This window comes from Mustelus asterias, chromosome 3 (assembly GCF_964213995.1).
Source record: "Mustelus asterias chromosome 3, sMusAst1.hap1.1, whole genome shotgun sequence".
NCBI lineage: Eukaryota > Metazoa > Chordata > Chondrichthyes > Carcharhiniformes > Triakidae > Mustelus > Mustelus asterias.
In genome coordinates this window covers 94438118-94451263 of record NC_135803.1, presented here as the reverse complement: position 1 = coordinate 94451263, position 13146 = coordinate 94438118, and the positions used below count along the sequence as shown (strand labels likewise).

The following is a 13146-nucleotide window of genomic DNA, read 5'->3' as shown; positions in this document are numbered from 1 at the left end:
TAGTACTGGCCAGACCCTGGCTCAGTACTATCCAGTGGGAACCAACGATGGTTCACCACAGCTATCCCACTCCCTATCATCCTGGTGTGCTCCATGTGCCTATCCAATAACCGCTTAAATGTTCCTAAAGTGTCTGACTCCACTATCACTGCAGGCAGTCCATTCCACACCCCAACCACTCTCTGCGTAAAGAACCTATCTCTGATATCCTTCCTGTATCTCCCACCACGAACCCTATAGTTATGCCCCCTTGTAATAGCTCCATCCACCATTAAGAATGGGCAATAAATGCTGGCATAGCCAGTGATGCCCACATCCTCTGAGTGAATAAAAAAATACAAAATGAGATAGCAAACGGTGTGATTGCAGCAAGTTCATATAGGCATTGTAAATGTGGACAGGAAATTATAATAGAAAATGTTGACAGGAAATTTGCACAAATATAAGAATTTTAATCTGTCATTTGAACATCACTGTCAAAAAAAGGTGTCCAAGAAAAGACTTCTAACCTCTATTCACTGAACGCCTGGTTCTGCTGATTGATATCACTAGTGCTTAAAGAACTCTAACAGTGAGATACAAAGGGAGACTTGAGTATTTTGCAAACAAAAAAGCATCTTGCCACTTTTTATTCGTATACAGTCTTGATGATACAAGGGCCCTGCTTCTGCCCTCTATGACTGTCCTTCAGCTGAAACCCTATCCCAAGGCTTATCAGGACAAGATAAAATTTGATGAATTATCTTTAATCTGATCAAGCCATGACACAAAGTGTCCCTCACTCCGTTTTACTGACCACTTACAGCTAACTGAAGCACCTTTTACAGATCATAGGTAATGTAGAGTCAAAGTTAATAATTTCCTCCAATTGCCCAATACGACATGCAGAAACACTGGCACTAACCTTTCCCTTGTTGAAGTAGTTGATGACCTGTCGACACAGTCCTTCTTTACGCTGCCACTCCGTTTGTGCTGGGTAGTGCAGGAACTCCCGCAGGGGTCTGTCCTCCCAGTGAAGCAGTTCCCAGTACAGCATTAGTGTAAACGCTGCCTCTGGAGAAAAGAACGAAGCGGGAGATGCATTTGATTCAAGAAAGTTGTAAACTGAATAAGAATTTGATGATTTAAATAGTCTACATTATCATCCACAACAATTAGATTTTTACACCTCTCCCCTGCTCTCCTAAAGATGGCAACTCTGGATTAATTGAGGTACTAGCAGTCTTCTGATATGTCCTCCAAGTATTCTTTATGTGAACACGTCCTCAGTGAGGACCACCATGCAACTGAAGCAATAGGAGCTGGCAAGGAAAACTCACATCCAATCTTGTCTCATGCAGGGTCCCTGGATACGGAAAAGGAGCTGGAGCTTTGGCCATTTTTTCCCCATATTAGACCAAGAGTTCTAAGATGAATAGAGGACCCAAAACCTCTGCTTTGGCTGAGATCAGCTAACTCAACGTAGATGGGCAATCTGGAGACCCATCCAGCTAGTGCTGCTTAGTACTACACTGGACCACTGAAGTAGTGGAAGAATCAAGAGTTACAGATTTCAGAGTGTACAAAACACATTCTTTTGGTCTTTCTGTCACTCCTGACCATGAGGAGTTAGCATTAGAAATGCTAACTGCACTAAGAACAATAACTTGCAATCGTATACCGAGCCTGTCACAACTTCGGGATGATGTGAAACACATTACAGCCAATGGGAGTTTTAAGACCATAAGACCATAAGACATAGGAGCGGAAGTAAGGCCATTCGGCCCATCGAGTCCACTCCACCATTCAATCATGGTTGATTTCAACTCCATTTACCCGCTCTCTCCCCATAGCCCTTAATTCCTCGAGAAATCAAGAATTTGTTTTTGAAATGCAGACACTTTGGCAATATTGGAAACATGGCAGTCAAATTTCATACAAGATCACGGGTGGAATTTTCTGGCTGCACGCGCCTCAAGACCAGAAAATTCCCGCTCGAGCTCAACAGACCTTTAAATGGTCCGCCGAATTCCATTACGATTGCCACAGCAGGCAGGATGGGAAATTTTCGGCCCACAAAACAGCAATATGATAATAACCAGATACTCTTTGTGACTTCCCACTTCTCTCCACTTTTAGTCTGAGCACTCCTCATTCAAAGTGATTTCAACCTACATCTTACCTGTCATAAGCTCCCTCTCTTCTAGCATTTTTGCTCCCTTATTCACACTCAATGTTATCCTTTATATAAACCCCCATAAACATAACCTGGCCCTCCCTCTCAAACTCATCATCTCTCATGGCCTCTGCTGAAGTCTTAACAGGGCTACATCTGATAATGTTTGGCTCTGTTACCACATATTTTCTGTTTCCCAATCCCTATATCCTCACCATTTGCCAAAGAAAGTCACACTGCTCTCTCTCCGTCACAAGTCATCTCTCCAGCTCCCAACACCCTTACTGTTGGGGCTCTACCCATCACAACATCTGTGCTGCTACTGACTTACTAAACTAACTACTTGCCATTGTTGGGAAATATTAAAAAAAGGTTAAGATGGAGGAGAAAGGTCACAGTCTAAAGTTTTTAAACTTAAGATTGAGTCATGAGGGCTCTAATCGGAAGATGCGGTGCTGGCCCTCCAGTTTGCGTTGGGCTTCAATGGAATATTGTATGAAAGCCTAAGACAGACGTGGCCGTGAGACCAAGATGCTGAGTTAAAATGGCAAGCAACAGGAAGGTTGCTTGCGAACTGACAGAAGGTGTTCTGCAAAGCGGTCATCCAGTCTGCGTTTAGTTTCCCCAATGTAGAGGAGACCTCATTGGAAGCAGTGAATACAATAGGCCAAATTAAAGGAGGTGCAAGTGAAACATTGCTTCACTTAAAAGGAGTGCTTGGGCCTTGAATGGTGAGGAAGTAAAAGGGTAGTTGTTGCATCTTCTGCAATTTCAAGGGAAGGTGCTGTGTGAAGGGGATGGGAAGTTGGGACATGATGGAGGAGTGGACCAGGGTGTTGTGGTAATATAATCAGGGCCTAGTTTTAAGGCCGATTAAATTGGATATCCTAAATTAAAGAATTGGGCATATTAAAATCAAACACAGTCAAACCTTGGGCAGGCCGGACGTGACTAAGGTCAAATATACAAAGATACAGAAACATGTCTAGGCCTGTTCCAGAAGCCCAGATCAGGCCAGACTTTCTGTCACCTAGAGTTCCTGCAGTTATCGTATATGGCAACAGGTTACATGTAAGCAACACCATGGAGATGGACACCTGGGGGTGGGCCCTGGTGTCCTGTCAGGCAGACATCAAGAAACCCACTGGGTATTGAGACCCCATCCCGGGACCTCATTGGCTGGAAGCCAGAGACGTTTCTGGAATGGCGGTGGGGGGGGGGGGGAAGAAAACAAAGATACGCATCTCAGACACACCAGCAGTGAAGACTCGATGAGGGAGATAACCTTGACCATCCAGAAAACTGACCAGAGAAGAAAAGAAGGAAGAAGCTGCCATCGAGATGCACCTTCATGACGACGGACCAGAGAGACTCAGCGAATCAGGCCTGCAGTTTAACCAAACCATCTTTGTGGGTAGTACACTTGAATCTGGGGTAACCTCTTGTTTTATGTGGGTAATTTAAGGGTTAATAATGTTACTATTAACAAACTTATTGAACCTTTACTTGTGTTTGTCCTTTGTCGATCTTGCAAATAAAGGCACCGGGGTAAAACTTTTGAGGAAGTAAAGTGGTCGAAAATATCTGAAGTTTTACAGGTACAACATTTGGCACCCTAGACGGTCCTTCGATAAGAAGTGATACGTTGCTCCGAAGTTGAACCTTCAACCCAATATTCTCCAACACTCCATCTGAGCCTGAATTAAAAGGGCAGTTTGCCCCATGTGACGGCCAGTCTTAAGTGAATGAAGAACTAATACAGATTTGACCAGTAAATTGGGCCATAAACCCGGTGTCTGTAACACAAGGTGGACAAACTGCTTAGTTAGAACTAGGATAGTCAAGGGAGTTTGGGTAAAATCTACAGGGGGGAATTTAGTGAAAACCGGATTCCTACCCTGATCCCTTACCCATACCACGTGACGAACCCTAAAGGAAATAATTATGGCCAGTCATGCCGAATGGAAGTCCTCCGTATATATTTGAACCATAAATGGCCCAAATGGGTGCAGTGGGGTGACGCCCTGAAACCGGATCTGGGATCCGAGGGAGAGAATTGTTGGAGTCATGCCCATAAGGAAGTGGGTAAAAGAGCTCCCAAGCTTAGGAAGGCGATTGTGATCGCTAGTTGTCTAGTACAGCTCCATGGTAGAGAAGCGGAGATTATCCAGGTTAAACGGGTCAGAGAGGTTCAGGTAAACCAACTAAAGCAGGACTTAATGAGTGCTACTATGCACATATAACAATTGGAAATGGAGGTAGGCACACAGGAGGAAAGGAACCAGATTAATATGATACAGTTCCATGCTCAATGTGATAAAGCCTACCAAAAGGCACAATGTGCTGTCAGTGAGAGACTGGCCGCCCTGCAACAAGTAGAGAAAGTTAAACGTAAATGCAGCGACCTGCAGGCTGCAGTAAAACTTTTGCACCAAGCAGGAAAAGAAAATACTGCCCGCGCAACAGACCACTCCAAATGCCTGCACGAGATTGAAGATTTAAAATCACAACTCGCCATAAAAACGGGTGTAATGCACCACCGAAACCAGGGATAGTGACCCAGGGGTAGAGTGGGGGGAATTAGAAGAGGATGCCTACCATTATGCAACAGCTAGCGCTACTGCTGACCCCCACCTCTGTTCCCCGTAATGGAACCAACGGCACCACCTAATCGGGCCCCCATCCTGAAAAACTCATTCTCAGCACTAGTCCAGTTCCCGTCCCGATAACTCCAGTTACTAATCCGGTTCCCGCACCGACGAATCCGGTCACCACCCGACAGGCAGACAGAACCACAATGTGACTTATGTAACTCCACACGCCATGACCCAACTCACTGACATAGCTAAAGTGATTGGAGTATTCGAACCCTCTCGTTGACCAGATTACCCAATGTCGTGTTTTAAACGGCCTAGACGAGGCAGAAGAGGTTAAACTTATTCTGCTATGTTTAAGTCCCACCATCCATTCCACCCTACCCGAACCCCAGAAAATAGCCGGGGGTTTCCGACCAGACTTGAAAGCAGTAGTTCTGGCTGCCATAGGCTTCAATAGGGATGGCCCAGTAAAAGGCTGAAACAACTACCACTGATCCAGGATGGAACTTTCCCCCTGCTAACCTGGTCAAGGTTCTCTCGAAGTTGCCCGGGACTGTATGGCACCACCCAACTACCCCACACGACCATCTCAGCAGTTCCCCGATGATGGACCCCGATCCATGCCCCTCGAAGCACTGGCCCGAAAAGCCACTATTACCCACACCCTGTACTCCAGGCCCCGAACCTCCACCCTTTGCCTCTGGAAATGATTCCAGCCTGCCCGGTCCCAGCTCTGATTCAACGGACGTCAGGAGGAAGGCCCTGTCTAAGGGGACCTCAACCAAAAGGACTCCGGGGCACCATAAAACATAACTCCCTATGGTGCCCCCGGTACCGGGACTCCCAGAACTGCCTGACCTGGCGCTCACTACCAGAGGTGGTAACGCAGTGGGTACCTGGCAGCCAAAGCTCGCCCATGTAGGTTCTCTCTGCTGAGGAGGAATCAGGACATCACGGTCCAAATTGTAAATAGCTTTATCTGCCCACTCCACACATCACCCAATTGAAAAGGGCTTCTTATCCGCCCACATTATACTGCAACCACCCCAGGGCCCCATAACGGGTTGATACTAAAACATACAGGGAAAATATTATTTGACAACACACACTACGAATTGGTACCGGTAGTGGAGGATTTAGCTGGAACACAATTACCAGACTGGTGTCTTTCCCCACTTAGAAAATTGTACCTCCACTTGACCCAGAGGCCACTAAGCCGAAAGACTGGGACACACAAGGGGGAAAAGACGCCCAGATCAAAGGGGCACAAGAGGAGGGAAATCCTGAACGATCTGGCAACATACGGGTGGGGGTATCCACCTTTAACGCACTGGATCTGGCTGATTTGGATAATAAGCTCAGAGTCCTAACCTGGCAAGTTAAACAGACCTTGGACAGCTGAAATGAAAACGCTTGGCAAGATGCTGAGAGAGATCTGGCTGAGAACAGGGCCAGTAGCTTTATGGTTACTGTTCTAAACTATGTCTAAACTATTAATCAGATCGCCCGAGGGAGGGTGAAAGATGATGCCACGCAACAGAACCGAACCCTGTGTAGCATCTATGGTCAATGGATGGTCGAGCAACTATGAGAGAACCTTGACCAGGTTAGCAGGGGGAAAGTTCCGTCCTGGATCAGTGATGAACAGATTGAACACCTATACCGGGGAAAAAGACACCCCAATGTCACTGACTGCCAATTACAGCAACTGACCAAGGTCTGGTCTAACAATAGTTGTAGAGGAACCCCCGGGGACCGCACTAGGAATGGTGTTGGGGATCCCAGTAATATTAAAAGATAAGGTCAGGTTGAGATTTTTTGAAGCCGAAAATATAGGGATCATTAAAGGAGGGATGTGGATGGGATAGCAGTGGACTCTACAGTATGTGGTTGAGAAAGAAGGGAAGCACATAGGCACCAGTCTGGAGAAATATGAACACACAGACAAAATGGTTGTGTGCCCATATCTGGTGTATGAAAATTAACATGCCCTGTGTGGATTCAGAACAACCACTGACCTAAATTGTACATTGGAAGTTTGAAATTTGGAAAGGGATGTCACCCGGGTGGCTTACAGGGGGCAGGGGATATTGTATTACAACCTCGCTAGAAAATTACCAGGGAAGGGGTGATGGCAGAGGTGTGGGAAATGGGTCAAACCTGTTTGAGTGCCCTGTGAATCACAGAATGAAGGGAAACTTCAGTTAAGGAAGAAGGCAGACTTGTCAGAAGTTCAATTTTTGAAAGTGGCAACATCAGAACAGATGGGGCAGAGGCAGAGAAACTGGGAGAATGGGATGGAGTCCTTACAGGAAACAGGTTGTGAGAAACTGTAATCAAGGTGGGTTGTAATGAATATTGGCGGCATTGAATAATAGCCTGGCTTACCAGCCTGATAATTGGTAATAACAATCTAACTGATAGTGGGTTGTTATGGGAGAATGTAACTAATCTGGTAAAGACAGCTTGAGATTTGATAAGGGATATATGGGGTAAGAATTTGACGATAATACATGCAAAAGGCCTGATGTAGGGGGGCTAATTAGGCTAATAAAAACACATAACCATAGGTTTAAGAACACTAACACAACACTGACTTAAGAGTGAATGATCTTAGGCAATGGAGAGTGTTGACAAGGGCTGTTGCTATAGAAGACAGCTCTATATAGATAATGAGTATTTCTCATTTAAAACATGTATTTGAATTAATAAAATGAATGCAGTTTGCTTTTAGTGACATTTTGTGAAAGCTTCAGCCAACGGCAAAACACAGCAGGGCTTGATGGATGAGGCAGGAGATAGCCTGCATTCTAGAGGACAATAGTTCTACTGAATGCAGGCTACATTATCAGCAGTTGTCGGGAACAAGATGGCTACTAATGCCAATTTGATGAATAGAGCTATACAGCTCCGAGCTGATAGCGCAGGTGGTAGGCAGACATAAGGGATTTTTCAGGGTTGCATGAGTGTCACGCGGGTTCAATTTGGTGGGAATCATTCTCACATCTCACTGTCCTGCTGGGCAACACAGGGAGGTAACGAGTGTAACTAATAACAAATGAAATTCCATGAGGTCAAGATGTATATTGTTATTGGCTGGAGTTAATGACAGGATGATTATTGACTGATCTGTACCAATGTTTATTGGATAATGCCCACCGGAAAGATGGGCAATATAATTTGGTAAATATATAATTGCCTTCATGGGAGCATTGTTCTTCAGAGTGATATTGGGCTGCCCGCATTATATACTTTGAGTGCTGGGCTACCTTATATCATTCTCCCACTCGATCGTTTTGTTAAATAAAATCACGTCTTAAAATCAGTACATTACGTTTCATGAGTCCCTGTACTGGCTTAAATTTAGCAATACATAGCCCCGAGAAGAAAACCCCCTGAACAGGCCTAAGAGGCTAACTGACATCTGACATCAGAGCAGACTGACATCAAAGGCATCTGACATCAGAGCAGACTGACATCAAAGGCAAGGTGTCTAACTCAAAAGTTTAGACAAGGAAATCCAAGACGCTAAATAGGGTATTTGGAAATAAAGCAAATCTTTAGAGAGCCAAAAAGACTTTCCAATAATCCATCCAAACATTGTGAAAAAAGGCATAACATAAGAGACTTTGTGAGGGTTCATTGCAGCAGATGGTGTACAAGGAATCTGAAGGAAGACTCCAGTCAAACATTCTTGAGAGGTTCCAGAAGTCAAGAAAACCTGAACACCAAGAAGAGAAGTGAAGAGTCAAAAAGCTGTTTGCGTATGCCAGTTATCCTCCCCGATCTGGACTGGTACTCGCTACTTGTCACAGTCATCTGTTTTTGCTATATCATTACTAATGTTATATCCTGTCTTAAACTCTTATTAAAACTCAACACCCCACCATATTGGTTGCCCTGGAATCCTGACTGACTGATTGGATAATGATAACTCTCAATTAACTTTTTAAGTTTAACTCTGATCAAACGAGCAGAAATTTCCATGCTGCTAAATATTGGGAAAGCTGTCTTCATCTTCTGTCTCCAACACAAACTCTGTTTCCAAGTCAGTGACTTCATTTCTTGTCTGAGACTGAACCAGACTTCACAATCTTGGTCTCATATTTGATCCCAAGATTAGTTTCCAACCACATATCCATGCCACCATTAAAAACGCTTGTAAGATCATCCAAATCTGCCTCTGCCTCAGCTCATCTGCTGCTGAAGCCTTCATCTCTGCCTTTGTTATCTCCCAACCTGATTATTAAAACTTACTCCTGGCTGTTCTTCCACATTCTATCTTCTGTAAACTTGAGGTAATCCAAAACACTGCTTCACGTGCCTCATCTTGAACCAAGTCCCATCCACCAATCTCTATATTTGACTTGCATTGTCTCCAGGTCAAACAACATCTTAAAATTCTCAACTTGGTTTTCAAATCCCTCCAATGGCCTCACACCTCCTTATCTCTGCAATCTCCTACAGCCCCACAACCCTCCGGGGTATCTGCGCTCTTGGAATTTGGCCTTGAGGGCATCTTCAATTTTAATTGCTCCATTATTGGTGGCCATGCCTTCAGCTGCCAAGGCCATATGCTCTGAAATTCCCTCCCTAAACCTTTCTGCTTCTTTTCACTTTTCTCCTTGAAAACACTCCTTATAATTTACCTTTTTGACTAAACTCTTGGTCATCTGCCCTAATATCTTAAATGGCTCAGTGTGAAATTTTATTTGATATTGCTCCTGTGATGTGGTTTGGGATATTTCACAATATTATAAATTCAAATTGCTGTTGAAAACCCCCCTAAATGGCCTTGCAGTCTCCAATAATTGGAGATTAATGTCTTGGACATGGTTGCTTGCAATCCAGAAGGAAAATCATAGGAGTATTTAAAATGTGCATTTTTAATTTTTTTTTAACATTATCATCCATTAATTATAGAATCATTGGAAATGGGTAAAATGGCTGTTTGACTGTTCAGAGCTGTTGGAGGTGGTCAGCCATGTGATGAAAGCATCAGAAACACGTCTAACCAGAACTGGCAGACTCAGGGTCATTAGAAATCTGTTCACACTAAAGCAGTGTTTTTTTTATGTGTAGAGTGTCCTATATCATAGAATCCCCTACAGAGCAGGAGGCCATTCAGCCCAAGGAGTCTGTACCAACAACTATCCCACCCAGGCCCTATCCCTACATATTTACCCTGCTAATCCCCCTGACACTCAGGGGTAATCTAGCGTGGCCAATCAACCTAACCTGCACATCTTTGGAGTGTGGGAGGAAACAGGAGCACCTGGAGGAAACTCATATAGATACGAGGAGAATGTGCAAACTCCACACAGTCACCCAAGGCCAGAATTGAACTCAGGTCCCTGGCGTTGTGAGGCAGTGGTGCTAACCACTGTGCCACCCTTAGCAAAGGGATAAGCTTTATGCGCATGGTCCTTTAGCTGGCAGGAACGATTTAAGGCACTCCTGGTGGAGATCTAGAGCATTGGTGGGCAACCTGGACTAGTGAGTGGGCCGCATTACTCCTTCATCTCAGTGAGTTGCAAGGTTGAAATCCAACATGTGTACTAACCATGACCTCATCATTAAGATTAAATACATTTAATACATACCAAATATTTCATAATGATTTGCATAAAACGCTAAGTATTCCATGCATTAATGGAACTATCAACTTCAAATGGGAAAACCAAAAGAAATATTTACGTTTACCTTGCATATATTACAATTTATTCTGCTGATCAAAGCTAATACCAGCTACAACTAAAAGTTATACATATCTTAATTATAGATAAGTGCCTTAGATATTTAATTTATTTTAATTTACCTTTATTTGAATTAATAAAATCTATTGCTCTTGATAAGCTTTAATGCTACTGTTATTAATACTTTATTATGAAGAAAACTTTACAGTTATCAATAAATTGTTTTTAAAGATAAATGAGGAAAGCCAACTCCATTCTCAGTCTCGCTCTTTCCCACACATATTGCCTGGCTCCACTCTGAGTCTCACTCTTTCTCATGTTATTTACCCTCTAGGCTCTTGAAGTTTAAAGTTTATTTATTAGTGTCACAAGTTGGCTTACATTATCACTGCAATGAAGTCACTGAAAATCCCCTAGTCGCTACACTCCCGCATCTGTTCGGTACACTGAGGGAAAATTTTAGCACAACCGATGCACCTAACCAGCGCATCGTTCAGACTGTGGAGGAAACCGGAGCACCCGGAGGAAACCCATGCAGAACGGGGAGAATGTGCAGACTCCACTCAAACAGTGACTCAAGCCAGGAATTGAACCCGAGTCCCTGGCGCTGTGAGACAGCAGTGCCACTGTGTTGCCATCTCAGTCACGCTCTTCCTAGTGTTATTTTATTTTCTTGGTTACACTCTCAGGTTTGCTCTTTCTGACTTACTTTTATCTCCTGGCTCCTCTCTCATTCTTGCAAACTCTGCTCTCATTCTCTCAACAAAATGTCTTGCAGGCCGCAGTCAGAAACCTGATAGGCTGCATGCAGCCTGTGGACCACAGGTTGCTCACTACTGATAGAGGGACTATTACTGCAGTGGGCACATTTCCAAGTTAAGAGAAGGAAGTAAGTATGCAAGTTTGATGAATGGCTCTTGCTGCAACTTGCAAAGCCACTTAAAGCTGCTGCTGCTCCTTCGGGTGGTCTGAAAATGTACAGAACTTTGGTGAGGCCACAGCGAGGGTACTGAGTACAGTTCTGATTACCACATTATAGGAAGGATGTGATGCACTGGAGGGGGTGCAGAAGCAAATTACCAGGATGCTACCCGAGATGGAACATTTAAGTTATGAAGAGAGGTTGGATAGGCTTGGGTTGTTTTCATTGGAGCAGAGAAGACTGAGGGGGGGAACCTGATTGAGTTGCACAAGATTATGAGGGGCATGGACAGAGTGGATAAGGAGCAGCTGTTCCCCTTAATCGAAGGGTCAGTCATGAGGGGACATTAGATTTAAAGTGAGGAGCAAGAGGTTTAGGGGGGATGTGAGGAAAAACATTTTTACCCAGAGAGAGGTGACAGTCTGGAATGCATTGCCTGGGAGAGTGGTAGAGGCGGATTGCTTCACATCCTTTAAAAAGTACCTGGATGAGCACTTGGCATGTCATAACATTCAGGGCTATGGACCAAATGCTGACAGATGGGATTAGGTGGGAGTTCAGGTGTTTCTCGTATGTCAATGCAGACCCGATGGGCCAAAGGGCCTCTTCTGCAGTGTATGATTCTATGATTCTCTGAAATGTAGGAAATCTCATGGGGAACCCACTGTGCCATTTTTATGCTTAAACAATTAAGTGAACAACTTAAGTGAGATGGGAAAAAGTGCCTTTAAGTGCTCCTCTCAATCTTCTTGAAAACTTCTTTGAAGTTATTTCTAGAAAAAGCAAACTTCCAGCAAACATGGATGTCCTTTTTTACAGAAGTGCAGACATGAAACAGTGTCACACTGATAAGAAGGTTCGCTAATTGCGTTCATGTTGCTGTGTAATAATTTTATCCACATTGTATGGTTTCACCCATGCTTCTAACACTCTCCAAATGTGGCAGTGGAAAATTGTTTACACCATTAAATGGACAGAGATCCAGTATCACAGACATCTGATCCAAATCCAGTCAATCTTGTCCAATTTACACTCAATTACTGAGCAAGGCTGATTGAATAACCTGGGCTAATGAGTTTGTTGGTTATGTTATATACATCAATGTCATGTGAACACCTTTTGTACTTGTCAAAGCTGGGCAGAGATTTTTTTGGGTATTTGTGAGAAGGATCTTGGGCCTCCTAAAACAGGCTTTTTCAAAGTGGGAGTTGCAACCCATGAGTGGGACACAGGTGCTGTAAAAAGGGTTGTGGTGTTCCCCAAAGATCACCTGACTTAGGTACCAAGAACTGCACATTATTCTAAATGCAGCCAAACCTCACTGCTTCAATTTTAAACTTCTTTTTATTCATAAATTATGATTATGAGCCGTACAGTGGATGAATAGAGTGAAGCACAGGCCATCAGGTGCGCATCTCAGACAAGAGAAGTAGAAGAAATTTTGTAACATCTTCTGGCTGGAGAAACTAATTCCTGTGCAGCGAGAGTTGAAATAAACATAATTGATAGTAATTTCCAACTATGAGAAACAACAGTGTGCAGGTCAGCGCACCCTGCGTGTACACTTGTCGCCAAGCACTCTGTACATACATGCTTTTGGCACAAATTCACTCGGAGGCAAGCTTCTTTAACTAGTGGGTAAGATTAGAGGACTTAGAACATGGATCATTTTGTGACAAGAAAGAGATGGCCAGAGACACTAAGAAGCAGTGTACCTACTAGGTATAATTTACTGGAGAAAGTCCACAACAGGACAGAGCAGTGCCACCGTTAACT

The 13146-nt window shown here is 43.9% G+C and overlaps 1 protein-coding gene across 4 annotated transcripts in view; it reads right to left on the bottom strand.

The window, feature by feature from the left end:
• dock3 (dedicator of cytokinesis 3) overlaps positions 1-13146 on the bottom strand; it is a 1050162-nt gene that overhangs the window by 134751 nt on the left and 902265 nt on the right. For all 4 annotated transcript variants that reach the window (XM_078209344.1, XM_078209345.1, XM_078209346.1 and 1 more), the window contains one exon: positions 905-1053. In XM_078209344.1, the coding sequence (XP_078065470.1) occupies positions 905-1053 (149 nt within the window). The remainder of the gene's footprint in view (positions 1-904; positions 1054-13146) is intronic.